Consider the following 19,555-nt stretch of genomic DNA (forward strand, 5'->3'; position numbering starts at 1 on the left):
ACTGAATTAAATGTAGCACTGAATAATGAATCGTAGAACCCTTTGAATAATTTTGGTGGGTGCGTGATGTCATTCTTGCCAATATTGATTATAATAAACAATATCTGCCAGGGGATCTAAAAGGTGTAAGTATGAAACTTAAAATAACCAAATGGTGTCGGGACCAAGATCAGATTTTAAGGCATAAGACCTATTGTCCATTTGCCAAGATACATCGTCCATCCAATGTTCCACACAATATTTGACTAACTTCCATGACCCCAGATATTGTCATCTGTTTAAGCACTTTTGACTTTATCTATTGGGGACTTTACAAAGCAGTTTTCTGTGTTGCATCTGATGATGCCATCACTACTTTCCCAGAGGTAGCATCTCCTCATGTGGTCAGTGGACGGCGGACACTACATGTTCCTCACCCTGGGCTGGGGGTGGATATTTGAGGGAGGACCACATGGGTGGTGGTGACCCTCATGTGGTTGAAGTGGCAGGATTGGATGAGACATGGTATCCCCCATTCCATATAGGGACACCCCTTCAGTACCTCAGGCCGTAAAGGCAAATTGTGGCAGTAATCCTCAATAGTCTCCAACACTTATTCATAACACTTTTGAACATCATTTAGTTTCATCAGTAATCATGACTGACATGAGGAAGAGACCAACCAGAATGAGGATTGCTCAGCTAGACTGAAGTGAGTGGTGAAATGCTGAGGGATCCAACTGGCTAGTTACCGCTGAGGAAGCGCAGCTGTCAAGTGGACTCACGAGTGTGGTGAAGAGGTGCGGCAGAGAAGTGGCATAGAGAAGGCGAGACAGCATCTGGACTGGAGATGCATTCTCACTGGCAGAAGAAGAGATGCCGAAAAGTCATGCGAGGCAAAGGAGCTTAAAGCCAGCAAGGGAAGCCAAAGCAACAAAGAGGTAGGGAACCCTCTGTGTTGAACTTTCTGTATTAGTTTATTTGCTTCAATGTCATATGCTGTTCAAAAGGGAGATTATCTTTCACATATTCTGTATAGTAGCTAGAGTATTGTATTAAAGTATTCTTACCAGTATCTTTGTGATAAGGTTTAACCAATAATTTGCCTGAATTATGATGAATTGTGAGATCTAAAAAATGTATCTCTTCCTGATTGGCTGTATGTATGAAGTCTAACTTTTTACTACACTTGTTGAGTCATTCCATGAAAAAAAAAGGATTTCTTGTAAATCTCCTTCCGATATAACCAAATTGTCATCAATGTATCGCCACCATGATTTCAGTTGGTATTTGTAAGGGTTGGTGTCTAAGTAGATAATCCTTTTCTCAGACATTTTAAGGTACACATTTGCCAGCTTCGGTGCCATGCCTGCCCCCATTGCCGTACCCTCTATTTGTTGATAGATACTGCCAAGAAATTGATTTTCTTTTGTGAGAGCCATTTCTCTGCACCACATTAAGAATGATTTAGGGACAGGATGTCCAACTTTCCTTTGTTAGAGGGTTTCTTCAAGGACTTCCAATGTGTATCATTGTGGGATTTGTGTGTAGAGGGATTATATATTTAGCCCTAATAAGATTAACTTCGTTGGGTCATATTCATACCCTCCCTCTAATTGTATACACTTCTTGTGTCTTTTAGGTAAGATTTCATTTCTGATAGCAATCCACACATTTTACTACCACCTATAGACAGATTACCTCTTTGCCATCAGGTCACAACAAAACAAAATATTTCATGCAGTGAATGCAAAGCCTGGAACTTTCAAACTGCAATGGGATTAAAAAAGGCACATGTACCTTTTCTCGATGAACTACTGATGATTGTCACTTGAGAAAGCTGTGGTCATCTGTTGTGAAGCCTTCAATCAATGATTGATATGCGTAGCTCACAGGTCTCTTTTGTTTGCTAAGCCTAGTATTAGTATTATTATTATTAATATGGTATTTATTGAGCATGGACGTAGCTTTAGGAAGCAATGGAGTGCTTCACAACAAAAGGGGTAAGAACATGGTGGGAAGCAGAGAAACAACAGAGTGGGGAGCAAATGGCAGGGGGATTTTGGTAGCAATGGATCTTCACACAATCAGTGGAGGAAACAATTGGGAGCAGATCACTCAGTCTCAGGCAGAGTGGGGAATGGAAGTTGTGTGGAACTAGGTGTTAAGGAGGAGCCATTCATTGACAAGGAGGGTCATGAGCTCTTCCCAGACAGAAGGCCTGTTGTTGATGAGGAAATGGTTCCACAGTGTTGCTTTGTAGACAGAAAAGTCCTGCCTTCTGGTTCTTTCCTTCCTGCACCAGTGGAGTACAAGTCTGCGAATGTCCTTACTTCTGGTGGATCGTAGGCCTCTGGAGATGCTGAGTTCCTCCAGAGACCTATGACCCACCAAAAGTAAGGACATATGCAGGTCTAAACTCTACCGTGGAGATGCTGAGTTTTTTGTGATGTAGCTAGGGGCCTTCAGGGTGACAGCATTGTAGATGATGCAGCAAATGCAAAGATGTTATGGGCTTGCAGGGTTAAGTGGTTAAATTCATGGAGGCCTTTGATGCGATATGCTGCAGTATGCAGGACATATCTCAAAGGTGCCAGAGTAGTCACTGCAAGGCCAACATGCAGGTGGGAGAGGACCAATGCTTGGACAACAGATCTGAAGAAGTTTTCAGGGATGAAGGGTTTGATTTTCAGCTGGAGAGAAAGTTGATACAAAGCCATTTGTGTCTTTCTTGCTATGTGCTGTCTGAAGGAGAGGTGTCTATCGATGTCAAACCCAGTGGACCTGAAGCAGGTGGTCAACTCGGGTGGAGTAGGTAGTCGGCTCAGTTCGGCATCCATACTGCAGGTACATAGATCTCCCTCTTGACTGTACTACTACTACCAAGGAACATGGAGGGTCCTACAGAAGAGGTACACTGAATAGGAACATATAGATCTCACCCTGAAGATGGATTTTGAAGGAGCTATCTTGGTTTTGTTGTGAATATCACATGACATGTGTAAAAGTCCAAGCGTGAATGTTGTAAACACTGGATCTCAAGTGCATATTTTGTTGATCTGCGAACAATATTGTCCACTTTGAAGTGTTAATTACTATCGCACCTATATGTCAAAAAAAGGACGATGGTTTGCGATTTCTATGATTTTCTTTGACTATAATTTGATTAAAAAAAGAAGGGTTCCGACTCAGACTATTTGGTTTGATTTCTATGCCGGGACGACAATAAATGTGATTGTTTAAACCACAATAAGGAATTACAATTGATACAAATGTTCATGATATATGATTGTTATTAATGTGCTTTAGAGTAAGTTGAAACGGTGGAACGTTAAATTGAACGGTGATTCTCACTGTATGGAGGGAACGACAAAGATAACTACATTAACAGATATCGGGACAGTTGTCCCCCTAGGGGTGCATTATTGGGCCACTGTGTAGCGATACACATTTAAGCCCACGAGGTTAATAACAGAGAGCCAGCTCTGGATGTGAGGGTTTTTGGTGTTATTGGTAAGTAGTAGAAATTGAGTCTCGAATGGGTTGAGCGTCAGGTAAGTACTGGACATCCACAAATGGATCAGTGTGAGGTAGGCTTTGAGCCTGTGGATTTCCTCAATGGAGATATCTTGAGGAAGAGCTGCATATCATCTTCATATTGGTGGATGTGGTGGTTGTTTCAAGCGCGGAGGATTCCAAGCCGTGCCGTGCAAAAATTGAAGATCCCAGGGAGAGGATGTATCCATGCAGCACTCCCCACGTGATGGGTACAGTTGGTGATCTGGAAGAATCCATTTGTATGAACTTGTGGCGATTAGCAAGGTATGATTTGAACCAGCTGAGGATATTTTGTTGATCCCCATGCAGCAATGTAGATTGTTTGGTGGGCTACTTTGTCAAATGCTGCTAGGAGGTCAAGGAGAACCACGAGTCTAGGGTGACATCATCAAGGATTTTAAGGGTATCGTCGATCACCTTGATGGTAGCCATTTCTGTGCTGCATCTGGGTCTGAAGTCAGATTGGTAGGACATAAGGAAGGTGGTGGCTTTGATGTGCTGGAGGAGTTGTGTTGCTACTACATCCTCACAGATCTTACCTACAAAGGGAAGATGTGTGATGGAGCAGTTGTTTCTGGGGTCATTAGGGTCCAGTCTTGGGCGCAAAGGGATACTGGGCACCGGTAATGACACTGGTGCTGGTAATCCCTTTGCACCCTATTCCGAGGTCCCTTTGCGGGTCCTTCCCTTAACGCCTTGTATTACCAGGCATTAAGGACGGGACCCACAAAGGGATACCGGGGTCAATAATGGTACTGCAATTTGCGGTACCGTTATTGATGCCTTCCCCCTTTCCATTGAGCCCTATGGGGGCTCAAATGGGAATGGGGAAAGGCTTTACAAATGGGGTTTTACCGGTTCCGCCAAGGTCGGACTGGACCGGTAAATCCCCATACCACCAAGTCGGTGGTGGTACCGGTATTGGTGCTAGACATGGCGCTATTAGCGCCATGACTAGCACCAACCTCGGAATGAGGGCCTTGGCGTCTTGAGATGAGGGAGGATTTGGCCAATTTTGAGGGTCAAGGGGAAGGTGTCTTGAATTAGGGAGTTGTTGATAATTGTCAGGTAAGACAGGAATGCTTCAGTCAGAAAGGTCTTTTGTGGATTTTTTTGGGAGGATTTCAGAGTATTCCAGAGGACCATGTTTCAGACCTAGTTGGAATGTATTTCAATGTATTTCTAACACTATTTATATTGCCTTAGCTCATGTTGGTGAGGTTGTTCTGAATGGAGGGATCTTTGTTATAGGGAATTTTATGTTTCTTTGATTTAATATAGTTATTTTTGTCTCCAGACGGCCAAGCTAATAAACTGGGACTTTAAGTCTTGCTCCAATATGGAATATATGCAGGGTTGAATAGAAGTCAAGCCTTGATCCGCCACTCTCAGATTCATCACAATTATTATGCTTCACCATTAACAGCAGCCTATCCTTCCAAAAACGCATAGCCAAGAATGCCCAAAATTGCCTGGCTCCAAATCTCCATCCTTTGCAAAATCAAGCCCTTCATCCCACTACAGGGCTCCTGAACCATAGTGCAGGCCCTTGTGCTCCTTCACATTGATGTGTGGGAATGCCCTCCTCACAGGGTTCGCAGCTGCTCACTCGGCTCCCCTAAAAGGAGTCCACCATGCTGCATGCAGCACCTATTACTATAGGAGCGCATGCCCATCCTATGTGAACTACATTGACTTCCTCTAAATGCCAGGATACTATTCAGTTAGTTATAAGTAGCACTCCAATTTACCTGGTGGTAAAGCTTCCCACATCTGGTGCACACACTACTCATACAGCAATTGACCAACCTGTGCAAATCACAATTTGCCCACAAACAATCCTTCTCTTGGAACACCAACCCTCTGGGGCTTAATCCCGGTTATGGCTCAAAATGCACCTACAATTCTTTGATTTCACAAATCTCTCAAAATGTGGCTTTTTTCAACAACATAGGCATAGACCGTAATTTAGATGACATCTCTTTACTTGCTACCAAAACCTTGTACAACGCTCCACTGCTCTCATCGTAGGTCTGCACTTTAAGCAATGCAAATAATTTTAAAAAACAAATTGGTACTTTTGCCTATATTTGGTTATTGCACTTAGAGATCAACATTCTTACCTTTGAGGTATTAACAATAAAAACAAATCAATGATAATCAAAATGATCATAATGCTCATATTAATCATCCAGTACCTTCATCACCCAAGCCATCCACACCACCAAATGCACAATAAGATCACTGGAGAAAGAGTTACAAAAAATGATGATCCCCATTAGACCACATTCAAAAAGCCATTTAAGGAAAATAAAAACATATAGTTCTTAAAAAGCTCGTAGAGGTGGTCGTAGCCTTAGTGAGACTGGTGAGAAATCCATTAAGCATAAAAGAGTGCATTTAAGCCTGATGTTTGAGGTTTTCATGGTTGTCATGCTGTGCCTTGAAGAACGTGCTTTGGTTTCATTTACTGTAAGTCTCCGACTTTCTGAATATGTGAAATGATTGTAAAGGGAATTGCAGGTGAAATCCTGCATACATGCATACTCACAGGCCGGAATTGCCAACGAATCAGAAATGAGAAAAACATGTTGTGATGAATGACACACCTTACTTCAAACCTGTAGATGGCTATTCAACTTACAATGTTATTGTGAATAATTCTGTGCTACTCCTGTCCTATTAGTGACCCAAACTTAAAGAGATTTAAATCAACTCTTTGTGCATCGAAAAGCCCTCTCGAAGTGTATGTCATTAGTACCTCTGGTATAACTCAGATGTCATCATAGTAACTTCTTCATGAATTGTGAAGCCACCTCCAAGTACATGTCAAGGCAATACCAGAGTAACTTTATGAATCTGCCCATTTACCTTCGGCATTAACTGATAGCTGCTGTCAGAGTATAATTCGGTTAAATGTGTTGATACCACAATATTTTATAAAGAATCAACATATGTCGAATATTTTATAACAAAGTTTTAGAGAAAATGCACTTTTTTAAATGTTTTATTTACAGGGGAGGATGGGGTCTGCCCAAGCCCCCGTTTCCGACCCCTAAACACCCACCCCAACCGTTTCCCAAAAATATTTAACCCTTTACCCCACCCCTAAATGTATTCTTTATAAAAATGTTCGTTATAAAATATTTGATATATGTTCATTCTTTATAAAATATTCGATATAATGACTTCATACCATATACTTCTAGGTTTCATGACAAATATGCTTCTGGGTTTTCTTGTAAGCTAAGTCAGATATTGGAATTATTGGAACTGCTTACCTTTACTATGAATAGGCGTCCACTGGTGCAGTCCATTCTTGTAAGGCACAGTATCAAATTCACTGCATTGCATTTGTCGAAAGGTTGGCCTGTCTTTGGGACATGGCAGAACTTTACACATGCGATAGCGTTTTCTTTCCCCTGTGCAATACTTTCCTCCAAATTTCGGCCTGTGGGGCAGAAATGATAGTTCAGCAGAATATACATAATTCACCATAACCTTACAATTATAGTACTGATAAATCTATGGAAATTAAACACGTATGCCGACCATTCAATGCAAGGCCCAAACACATTCGACTTTAAGTGACATCTATACTACATGGCTTCCTCCAAGAAAAACATGAAACATCGTATTAATTAATGTCTAGTTTAAAGCGAGCTGCATTGTCTTTTCTTAAACTTGATCACGTGGGAGTTTCACAGAGAGAGTGTTGGTAAGGTCGCTGATGTCTGCTTTTCGATCCATACGAAAGTGAGTTTTCCCTATAGAGATTATTGTAGGTGGAGCATCATTGCATAACATAGAGATGTCTGCTGTAGCACCTTCTTTACTCCACTAATCCTTTGTTTGTGCGTGTTGCACCTCTTGCATTCAGTAAAGGGTAGACACTGATTTAATCAGTATCTTTTCACAGGTCACTGGCGTCCCTGGCTACTCTTGGATTGGAATCCCGATCGTGATAATTCATAATGCGGTCAATTATGGGTCTAGTGTTAGCCCACATTGAGGGTCTGGGCCCCCAAGCTCTGTGCATCCATTTGACTATGAATATTTTGGAAAGTTGTAATAATGGGAATAGTTGCTGAATCAGTGTCTGGATTAAACTCCCCATTTCAAATCATCCCTTCTCTGGGATCATCAATGAAGCCAGGCTAAATTAGGTGAATTGTTTAGCCTGACCACAATCTCTCCTACTGTGGCAGTAGTGTGCTGCAGTGGCTGCACTCTGTTTTTCACCTCTTGTTCTGAAAAAAGATCTAACTATATGGCCACTGAACCAGTCTTGTTTGACAGTTCTCTATCTTTTCATGGAGTTCAGCACTCTGCAAGGGAGCAGCAGTTTTTTATTTGTTGTGTGTAAATGGTTTCTCACAAACACTATTACATTACAAAAGCATTTGACAAACAACACATATAAAAGTAGTCTCATCATACAATCACCATTGTTCCCCAAAAGATTTTAGAATTCATATGTATCCTATCATAAAATGACATACTCTAACATACATAGCATTTTGGTGCTGGACTGCCCCAGGGCAGGACAAAGACTGATATGTTTGGGATATTTCTTCTCTGTGAAAGATAGTGAGCTAAAGACTCCGGGTAAGTCTCTCGTAACCAGGACTAATGTCTGGCAGAGGGACTCCCAGGACCCCCCTTGTTAATTTGCATATTCAAGTAACTTTGGGTCTCAGCCTAAGTTACTAGGGGAATCCAGACGTGGACCCCTTGCTCGCTGCTCTTAGAGAGGCACAGCTCCTCCCTACTGATGAGGTCCAACCAGACCGAAACACGTGTCTGGGGATGCTGTTGGTACTCTTGTTCAGAGGAGAATTGCCTAGCATTTCGGTGCTGGACTGCCCCAGGGCAGGACAAAGACTGATATGTTTGGGATATTTCTTCTCTTTGAAAGATAGTGAGCTAAAGACTCTGGGTATGTCTCTCGTAACCAGGACTAATGTCTGGCAGAGGGACTCCCAGGACCCCCCTGGTTAATTTGCATACTCTAACATACCAACATAATTAAAATTCAAAATTAATAGTACATAATATACAACACAATCAAACATTTTATTTATAAGCAGTGAACTCTAGACCCAATAAAAACAGACATAAACATTTATGTGAATTCCAAGTTGATAAAATCTGTAAATATAACCACATATCATCTTTGGACAAATACTCCAAATTTCAAACAACAATCTTTAAAAAAGAAATCCCTAAATACTCTCACAGTTAGGCAACCATTTATTTTAATGTTTCCACATCATTTTTGCAATGTCTAAAGCTATTGTTTATAACCAACTTTCTTTAGTGGGTAGAAGATTTAACCTAAAACAAAGCAACACATTGCAACATGTTTTTGATGGAAATTAAAACAAATGTACCTACTTGTAAACTCACCGATCTTATATTTTGCCAGACTTTTTTACTACCTCCTTAAAATCTAGCTAATATTTATCGAGCCAGGATTTGTAATTTACAAGGTACCAGTCACTACCATTCTGCTCCACTGTTTTCAATTCTGCAAATAGGAAGCATCGTGGTGCAAATACAAGTTTGTTACATAAGATTTTGTTTCCATAACATACGAGCATTCAGGGAAATAAGGCCCAGCTCAAATCTTAGCGCAGCCATTGGAATAGAAGAAGGTAAGGTGAGCACCTTTTTCCAAATTAAAACTTCAATCACTGTAAAATCAAACTCCTCCAGCAAATGGTGATTTCTACTAAATCAGAGCATGCACCACCTTAGCTTCATTGAACCTGCGCACTGGAAGCCGTGTGAATTCATCAAATCTGTGATGAAAATGCTTCATCTGGATAGCTAAGCAGTTAGCTTTTCTTTCAGGTAATTCACCAACCCGTTCTTATTCGGTTGGGCTGTAATGAAAAAAAACAGGTACTTGAACTCTGGCACTATCTGTAGTTTGCAGTCCTCAATCTACCAAGCATGTTTTTTCTACGCCCCTTTTAGACTGTAATAATTGGTTTTCCTTACATTCATGTTTAAATCATTTTTTCTACAAAACTTTTCAAAGTCCCACAATACTCTTTGCAGTCCTACGTCAGTTCTATCCAGCAGAACCAGATCATCCATGTAGGAAATCCATGCAATATTGTACTTAATAATTACTGGTGAAATGAAGGCTGCCTCCTTAATCGAACCCCTAAGGTCAGCCACATATTATTGAACAATACCGGGGCTATTATGCAACCCAGTTAGTATTTTTTTGCATATAAACACCTTCTTGATTCAATCGTACTTTTATGGTGGTGTCAGAGTGCAGATGTATCACGATTTTCAAGTCCCAAGTCCCTCAGCTTGATCCATAGGCGACCTCAATTTACACAGTCAAAAGCCAAAGAGAAGTCAATCATGGCAGCAAATATACTGCAGTCTTTTTGTGACCAGGCCCTTCTCTGTACCTGGTCAACCATGTACCCCGCCGTGATTGTACGTTTAAGGATTTTAATCAGGCGATGCACTCTGCTCTCGGACTAGTGTACAGCACAATGGAAAAATGTATTTGCTATATGGATTCAATTATTTGAAAAATATACCACTCGTATCATACCCCTTACTTAAAATACCCGGGGTCACGCTGGACCAGGAATCAGGCTGGTTTGTAAAAGGTATTTATTTATTTATTTATGTAAGATCAAAATCACAATATATATATTAATATGTAAACAACAATCACCAATGGGGTGACAGAACACAGAATGATATCTTTAATACACTAGGACTAAGGAATGAGCAAAACAAATGCAGCTCAGAAAATAATACTTTTGTGTTGGTTTAGGATCAGATAGCACAATGGTTAGAAATTCCCCCTGCAACACCCCTCAACCCACCAATAAGCACATTTTAATAAATGTGAGAAGATAGCAGGTATTCAGAAATAGTACAGGTCACAGTGTCTCACTTCCCCCTTCCCTGCTTACACAGAAAGAAAAAACAAATAGGGCTTATCAGCTGTCAGGATGACTTTTAAAGTGGCTGAGCAAGAACTCTAAATGTCTGGAAAAATGCTCAAATTGTAGTAAATTCCTATGGGAGCCGCTTTGAACAGTTGCACACAAGCATATGCAATGATTTAGTCAGCAGAAAACATTTGCAATCTTAAAATCCAAGTCGGAAGCAGTTTAAATCTATTTTACACGTGTACAATTTCTCTGGATTTTAAAATCGCGGCTAACTTTCCTGTGCGCAATATTCACGATAACAGGAGAACCACACTGTTTTGGATACTATGGATAGCTGAGGATGGTAGGTACAAGTAGAAGTTGAAATTCCATTTCTATCACAAAAACGGAGGGAGTTATAGAGGGTTTAGTAAAGGTCGTTTTTGCGAGATAGGCGCAAGAATGGAAAGAGGCTTTAGTTTTAAAATTGGAAAAATATTTACTATGGATTAGAGCATCCCTGCTAAGCCACCCTGATGGCACAACGTAAGAGTCAGGAGTGATTTGCGACTCAGTCCTGGTTCCTCGCTGTCCACTGTGGAGCGCTAGGCTGGTCACTCGAATGAAATTAATAGATCAAAGTTGACAACATGACTAGGAAAAGGATGCTTTTACAGAAAGACAGAATAAGATTTCACTACAGATTTTAACAATATTGCTGATTATGGAAGTAATGATAGCTCAGACGTTGGGAGGGGAAAAGATAATGCACAGGAATCAACAGTTTCTAGCTTCCTGTTAATACTCACAAAATAAAAGTCAGCATTCTGGACCGCCAGGATTCTGGACCATTGAATCGGATCTATCAGGGACTGACAGCTGGGCACATCGGAATGGACAGGGACAGCAAGGCGTTCTGGTCACAGCACGGCAGAGGACTGGACGGGATCTGCCCTTCTTGTTTCTGAGGATATTTCAATTTAGCAGGCAAGCATTAACAGCACGCCTGCCTGGCTGTATTATGATGCTTCCCCTAGGCTTTTGGGGTTCTGTTCAAGAATTTGAGGCCTAGCTGAGAATGTTTTAGCTATGCAATAGGCCTTTGCTTTGCCAAGTTTCTGGAGTCTGGAACAAGGAAGATGCAGATTTCTGCAGCACCGCGCTCTGCCAGCAGTCATGAGAGTGAGTGGATCTGTCTGTCTCTTATTTGTTGTCAGCTGTCTCTATTTATGCTATAAAATGACATCATAAAGAGGGTGTGTGGGCCGGCTTAGCTAAGCTTGTCCCTTTGAGCTGGGATAGGGTCAACACTTCATCTCCACCTTGCAATTTGAGTGATTGGATCAAGGCTGGGTGATGTCAGGTTTTATGATTTGCTTTACAGTCCTCTGAGAACTCCCTTCATCCCCTGGTCTGATTTTGTATTAAATGTACATTTCTACATTGGTCACCTTTATACAAATCACCCATAAAGATGCCATATTTTACATAGCAGCTATTCCTCAAAACCCTGCAGTGGTGGAATCTTGTCTCCCCTTTCTACAGAATTTTACCCTTTTCCCTATGAACACACTTTCCAATTTGTAAGCAAATTTCCACAAATGTGCGTGTTTGTCATAGGGATATGCATGTAAAATTTCACAATACTACAAGTAATACATTTTGCATAAAACCACATATCTTGCCATTCTTGTCCAGAACATGTGTCACAGTTCTGCCGCCTCTTTACACGTGCAGCCAGAAATTAAATTAACAACTCTGTCTTGTTTATATTTTTCACCATTTTGAATAGCAAGTTATAAGTCTTTTAAAAAGTGTTCTTTGTTCATGTTTAGCAACAGATGGTCGCTTGGCTCCGCCTCTTTTTGTGTCCCTGCAGTCCAAGGCATCTCCCTCCTGGCTTCTTCCTTCTGGAAGCCATTTATGGCCCTTTTCACACTTCCAATTTCCTGGGCTGCAACTTTGTCAGTGTTCCTTTGCTCTCTGTAGACAAGATTCTGTCCCAAACTGAAATTAACACCTCCCTGTGAGTTTCTGCTGAGAGGAAGGCCCCCCTTCTGGGAGAGAAACCGGCTTTTCCAGTTCTGGCAGCCCCAACCAGGCTAATTAACTATTAAATCCAGCAAAACTGACTTTGTTGCATCAAACATACAAATCCATTTCTTTCTTGGCCTTAAAATCTGTGGAATCAAAAAACACAACTAAACTCTGTATTCCTTTTTGGCAACAATCCTGTTTATGTTTGTTATTTCAGCAGATTTTGAGTTTTAGGTCATTTTAGAGCTTTCTCAGTCCTCTCTGACAGCTGTCATTGAGGCGGCCCAGGTTTTGGCATATGCTGTCAGTTTTCAGACAAACCAGTTTTCTGATTAATGTTTTTCCCTTCATATTAGGACTTTTTATGTTTACAATGCTTTATTAGATACATGAATTTTAGCACCAGGCAAGATTTTAAATGTTGACAAGTGTTGTGTTATAGGCATTTTGTAGTTTTTAGCAACAAAGCAAATGACATTTGTAGGCACATTTTGGGGTTTCATTTGCACAGTATTGCTTCTCTATCTGAATTCTGTTTGCTGGTCATGGAGCCCACAGGCACCTTTTCTGCAGGGTGTGCTCTATTCCCCCGCACATGCACCATGGGTGGCAGGTTGTGAATCCATCTTTTTGTGTGCTGAAGCACACGGTTTTGGTAGGTTTTTTGTAGGTTTTTGGCATGCACAAGGGTTTTGCCGCCAATGTTGCTGTTTCTTTCCCCATAACTGGCAGGGTGATGCTGCATAGCACAGAGAAGTGGGTCAATACATCCCACAGTACCTACTGCTGCCCGAAAATGCACCTGATCGAGGGACAAGATGTTATTTGTTTCCACCCATATGTTAATCTTATTAAGAATAACTGAGGTGTAGATTTCAGAATCCACATCCAGAAGGGGTGTCAGGTGGCACTTTAATAGATCAGCCCTTTTGTCTTTTTGTAAATTGTTACTATATTTGACTGCTTGCAACTTTCCTAGGTTTGTTCCAACCTGATGATTTATTGGAATATATTGCTTAATATTTTCCCCACACTTAAGGGTAATGTTTCAGGATCATGTTACAAATGCCCAGGGCTCTAGGTCAAAATATTATATTACTTTTTTGTATAATCCTGTGAACGGATTCCTGATTTATATAAAGACTACACTTCAGAGATTACATCTTAATCTCATTTTCAGCTCCCCCATGTCAGGCTCCATAAACTGCTTATAGTAGTTTACCCAAGTTATTTCTGCTATCGGATATGACTGTACCAATGCCTGGATATTGTCCATATTATTGAGCAACTTCCAGCAATTGGCATCCTTTTTCTGACTTATACAGGTCAACATGCTTTCTCCTTCAGCCTCATATTGAGCCCCAATGTACATTCTTAATGTTTTTTTTTGTAGGGCTGTTTTGGCCTCTTTTTTTTTTTTTTTTTTTCTGTCACCAAGTTGATCTTAAACCATTTTAAGCCTGCTAGTGAGATATTTTAAGAGCTTGAATTTTTTTTACTGTGAAATTACTTCTTTGTAGTTGGGCATTTCTTATCTTCCTTCAATAAATTCAAATGATTTTTAATAATGATTGGAAAGCTTCTCTGTGGGAGGAGGGGGTCTTGGAGCCCCGCGCCTCCCTCCATTCTGAGACAACACACTTTGTGGATAGGCCATGATGCGACTGCTTTGGGTTCAGGCCCCGGCCCCAGAGCACTCGTAAGGGAATACCCTTAGGAACTGTGACCCCCTGATAACAGCCTAAACTAATGTTGAACCAGACTCCATTTTGTGTGTCACCGACTCCATTGTGTTGGATCATAATGGCAGGTCAGGTATGGCAATTAGAACGCAGGCAGCTCTCCCCGCAAGGCATGCACAGCGAACAAGCTACTCCCCCCAGACTCCTCCCCTCTGTCATCTCTGCAGCCGTCTGGTTCTCATGGGAGACTAGCCACGCGATTGCTAAAAACTTTGCACTGTATCTTCTGTCTTCCGTCTTACCTCATTGACCCTGCCGAGTCCCAGCTCAAGGCCTGGCAGCAGAATGCCATTCATCTCTATAAACCTGCCCCCATCGTGAAGACCCAGGCCATAAAGAAGACCATGCCCATATCCTTTGAACATGTTCAAGCAGCCAGGAATGACACTTGAGTATGCGTTGTTTGCTCGTGCCATAATATGAGAAAATCTATGTGTCTTTCTGCGCGCAATCAGAATAGGTTGCTTATGAATTGTTTCCATTGCATGCAGAATAACATTTGTATAATCGAAACAATCACATTAGATTCTAGCCATATAAGTGTGATGTGGATTAACATGCATTATGAAGTTTAATAGAAATGGATTGTAATAACTAAAATTCATAACAGAACATAACACTGTATATGCCAGTACAAGGCCACCTTGTTTTGAGCTCAATGTAAATACATGCAGTACATCATGTAGATGCCATTTAGTAGGCGAATGCCATAATTAGTACAACTTTGCCATAGTAATAATAAGCATTAGGGCCGGCATGTAAAGAATCTGATAATGAACTGTTAATAGTATAGAAAATAATCTGTGTACACACGGATTATTATCTCAGAGGACTCAGAGTAGTATTTTAGGGGTCTCAGAGGACTCAGAGTAGTATTTTAGAAACGCTTCTTACCCACTTTCCTCTTTCTCTTCCTTCTTTAAAAACCTGGATAAGTACAAGGTGAACAGGGCAAGCTTTTTAAGATAGTGGGGGATATGAATCTGGAAGAGATATAGACAGAAGTTAAGGGTGTTAGGTATTACAAGGGAAAAAGGGAAAGGGAATTTATGTGGTCTGTGCAATTTGTCGTATGTGTTATGTGTCAAGGTGTTGTTCATGTCTGTGATTACTAACTATAGTATTATAAAATGTTTTGACAAGATTTGTGTATTGACATAGTTTGCAAAAGTTGAGATTTGAAAGAACGGTTTAAAACTCAAGGCGCTGATATAGTGAAGTGATTATCAAAGAGGTGTAAAGTTGATATGATTTTGCCTGGTTGAAAAATGTACGAGTTAATGCAATGGGTACAGAGACACCTTTAGCCCATATCTGTAAAACTCTGCCAGGGTATGCAGAAAAGATTATTAAATACCACAACCAGTGGGTCATGGAATTAAGGGGAGAAGGACTGCTCCAAGTGTGGCCCTAAGGAGGGTCCTTTGAAAGGCTGTGCTAGATATGGTTGTTACATGCTTGTTCATTAAATATAAAGGGAAGCAATTGCAGAATAGGAGGGAGATATTGGATTTATGGCGGCTGTTCGAAGAAGTCCCACTCATGTCCCTTTGCACCCCCACCCCACAGCAGTGCGTGGCACCTGCCAGCAGGCCCCCACTCATGTCCCACTCATGTCCCCCTGCAGCCCCACCCCCCAGCAGTGCGGGGCACCTGCCAGCAGGCCCCTACTCTTGTCCCTTGCACCCCCCAGCAGTGGAGGGCACCTGCCAGCAGGTCCCCACTCATGTCCCCTTGCACCCCCACCCCCCAGCAGGGCAGGGCACCTGCCAGCAGGCCCCCACTCATGCCCCCTTGCACCCTCACCCCCCAGCAGTGCGGGGCACCTGCCAGCAGGCCCCCACTCATGTCCCCTTGCACCCCCACCCCCCAGCAGTGCAGGGCACCTGCCAGCAGGCCCCCACTCATGTCCCCCACAACATGTCATCACGATCCACAATCATGGGCCTAATGGCCACCCAAATCCCATTCCACGCCACCCCAGTCGAAACACACAACCAAGTATTACATACACCCCACATTGAAATCCCCTTCACATGAAACATCCCAAATGGCAAGTATGCACATCAATACATGTCCATCACACACACACAATGGGTGCAAGTGAATGAGAAAACATGCATCGTGACATGCAGGAAACCAAGGAAAGCATACCACACAATGAAGTATCAAATAAAAATGTATTAGACACAAAAGCACGGGAATGAAATGAAATCACACAATAATGTAAATAATATATAAAAAGCTGCATGTCCAAAATATGAAAAAGATGTGTAAAACCAGAATAAAAATCAATCCAAAAACAAATGAGTCCAAAGAGTCTATCCGTCAAATCAAATCCAAAGTGAAAAAAGAAAATCTGTTGATCCATGGTTAAAAAAATGGCAAATGAAGTGAAATCCATTGTGGAACTATATACAAAGTACAAATCCAGGGTCCATGAGCCCAACCAATGGCTCACTTTCTGATTTCCCGGACCCGTGCATCATCGAACTCCTGCTCGATGTCCCAGGGGCGTTCCTCTTTCATGGCCCCGAGGGTTCACAGGGACGATGACATCTGGACCTCCAGGTCCCTGCAAATGGCCTTGAGGCACTCGGGCCGCCTCAGGGCCCTATGCATGGAGTTCTCCACCCTGACCATCGTGAGCCGTGCCTCTTCTGCCCGCTGCCGCTCCGCATCTATAGCATGGCCCAACCGCTGCCATACGAAAGGCACTTCCCATCCTGGGTCCTCCTGCCCTCTGGCTGATGCCTGCCCCTTCGATGTTGAAGGCCCCGAGCCATCATGGCTCCCACCTTGTTGTTGCTGCTGCTGTGCCTCTGCCTGTGCCCTGGCTCCTGCTGACTGCACATCCTCCTCTGGCTGGGGTGCAGTTGTTGATGTGGCCACCCCTGCTGGACGCCCGACTCCCGACTGTGGCAGGGATGTGTCCTCCACCAGCCTGGCCGCAGGGTGAGAGGCAGCTCCAAAGGGCACCCAGGAGACACATGGGTGGGAAGATGGCACAGAGGACGACTGGTGCATAGGGGGTTCAGTTGAGGAGGGGGTCGGAACAAGGTCCAGAAAAGGGAGGAATCCGGCCCTGGAGAGCTGTCCCAGTGGGTCAATGTGGTCAACGAGCCATGCGAGAAGACGTGCAGTCTCCTCATGAAAAGACTGCAGGTCAGCTCACATGGCACGTTGACGCAATGCCACTCCACCCAGGACAGGCTCAACCGGTGCTGGATAGCCACTTCCGCAGGGAGAGGAAGGCCAGTTAGTGTAAGCCGGTCCCCTCCCTGAGAACGGGTCTGGATGTAGGCATCCCTGCTGGTGCGGGATGATGCAGTGACAGGATCGGGGACAGGATTACACACAGGCACCTCTGCGGCAGCCTGTGCTGCCTCCTGTCCCTGCCCCTGCACTGCACCACTAGCACCAGTGGAATCCCCACCTCCAGACCCCGTCTCTGTCCCTTGCATGGCCTCCTCCTCTACCAAACCCCCCACCAACCTGGATGACTCCATGGCATCTTCCTCCATCGGGCCCTGTGGGGTCTCAGCTGCCCCTTCTGCTGCCGAGGAGTCCAACTCCGACCTCTGCCTCTTGGACCTACCCTCGGCAGCTGCAGCCTGGGACGCGGCACCAGACTCCTCACTCCCCAACGAGATCACAACCTGGGAGGGGAGCCGGGCCTTGCGTCTCTGGCTGGCGGTGCGATCCCTGCCACTGGGCTCCACAGCACCCTCTCCGCCCTCTTCATCAGTTGATGCTGCAGACAGGGAGAGATAGGAGACAGGCATCAGGGCACTGTACAATGGACTGATACACACATGACAGTTCCACATGAGTGGCAGTGTCAAACCTCAGACATGGCATCACAATCCCCAACACACATGTCATTTGATATCACACACATGAGCACAGCCATATCCCAACGGCCAGCACCATCCATACACATACAACAGCATGAGCAGCCAAAGATGAGCCAGACATCACATGAAACACAGGGAGTGCACTAGACATGTACACACGCCACCACACTTACATGCATGTGTACACCTCCACCAACTGTCACAGTGATGAGATTGGCATCCATGTCACATCTGGCAATCAGCCTTCTACATATCAGTGTCACATACATCCATGTTGCATCACTGTTGCACCCTTGTCAAATACACACACATGCACATGTACACGGTGCATATACATGCAGCTGGAACCAACATCCATGTGTGACACCACTACCATGCCATCTTACATACACAGTCATTCAAACATGTGTGCTCATACATATGCATTTGGCCTGCATGCTTACCCACACATACACCATCCATGTGTCTCACACATGCGAGGACTCACGTGTGTTAGCCTCACAGCCCTATACATACACATCCATACATGGCCCTACAAAACCACATGTGCAACCTGCACACTTCTGGCACACCATCACATGCACAGCTTCCAATCAGTATGCATGTACACTTACCGCTCGACTCCAGACGGGTCTGCCTCTCAAGGACCTGGACGTGGAGCGCTGGGCATATGCGTTCCAGGACCCTCATCTGGTGTTCTGACAGGTGGGCCCGGCGTCCCTTAGCATCGGCTGCCTTCAAGAGGTGCCGGGCCTTGTTGAGGGTCCTGGACCTGAAGTCCTCCCAGCGCTTCTTGACATGTTGGAATTTGCGGACTGCCACCCCCTCCGCGTTGATGGAAGTCACGATGTCCGTCCAGATCCTGGTCCATCCTTCCTTGTCCGCGCGCGAACTTCCGAAGAGGGCATCATACTGCCCCAGGACTTGCTCCACCAGGACACCAACTTCGGTGGCAGTGAAGCTGGTGGCCCTCTGCCTCTCTGGCTGGGGGTTGCCAGTGGTCTCAGATGGTGGTGTGCCCGACATGGCAACCCCAAAGGGAGGTGTGGGCGGGCAACTGGGTCCTGGGGCTGGGCTGTGGAGTGATGATATCCCAGTCGGGAGTCTTCAGTTCCAGCAGGGGTGGTCACAGCAACTGCACCCCTGGCTGATGTGCAGGCAGCAAATAGCAGGGCACGTGGGCAGCAGGCAGGCAGCAGCAGATGGCAGGTGGGAGCGTGCTCGGGGCTCTGGGAGGAAGGAAAATGGCATTCACGGCAGGAGCGTGGTCTTCCGTGTGTTTTCGCATGGCCAGCTTGATACGGAGTGATTTGGCACGTGAAAATCTTGCATGTCAGCGTGTAATTCGAGGAAAGACCCTTAGCGCGTGAGCACGTCAGCGATTTCATTGAACCAAAGGCCCTTCTCGTGTAAGCGCTTCTGTGACGTGAGGCGCGGGGCGTGCGCGGGCGTTTCCCCCGTGACGTGG

General features: G+C 44.0%; 1 protein-coding gene across 1 annotated transcript in view; it reads right to left on the reverse strand.

The window, feature by feature from the left end:
• ADAMTS12 (ADAM metallopeptidase with thrombospondin type 1 motif 12) overlaps nucleotides 1-19,555 on the reverse strand; it is a 4,001,072-nt gene that overhangs the window by 1,299,434 nt on the left and 2,682,083 nt on the right. Inside the window, exon 12 of the mRNA XM_069627090.1 lies at nucleotides 6,819-6,988. Coding sequence (XP_069483191.1) covers nucleotides 6,819-6,988 — 170 coding nt within the window. The remainder of the gene's footprint in view (nucleotides 1-6,818; nucleotides 6,989-19,555) is intronic.

This window comes from Ambystoma mexicanum, chromosome 6p (genome assembly GCF_040938575.1).
Source record: "Ambystoma mexicanum isolate Mex_15411 chromosome 6p, UKY_AmexF1_1, whole genome shotgun sequence".
Lineage (NCBI taxonomy): Eukaryota > Metazoa > Chordata > Amphibia > Caudata > Ambystomatidae > Ambystoma > Ambystoma mexicanum.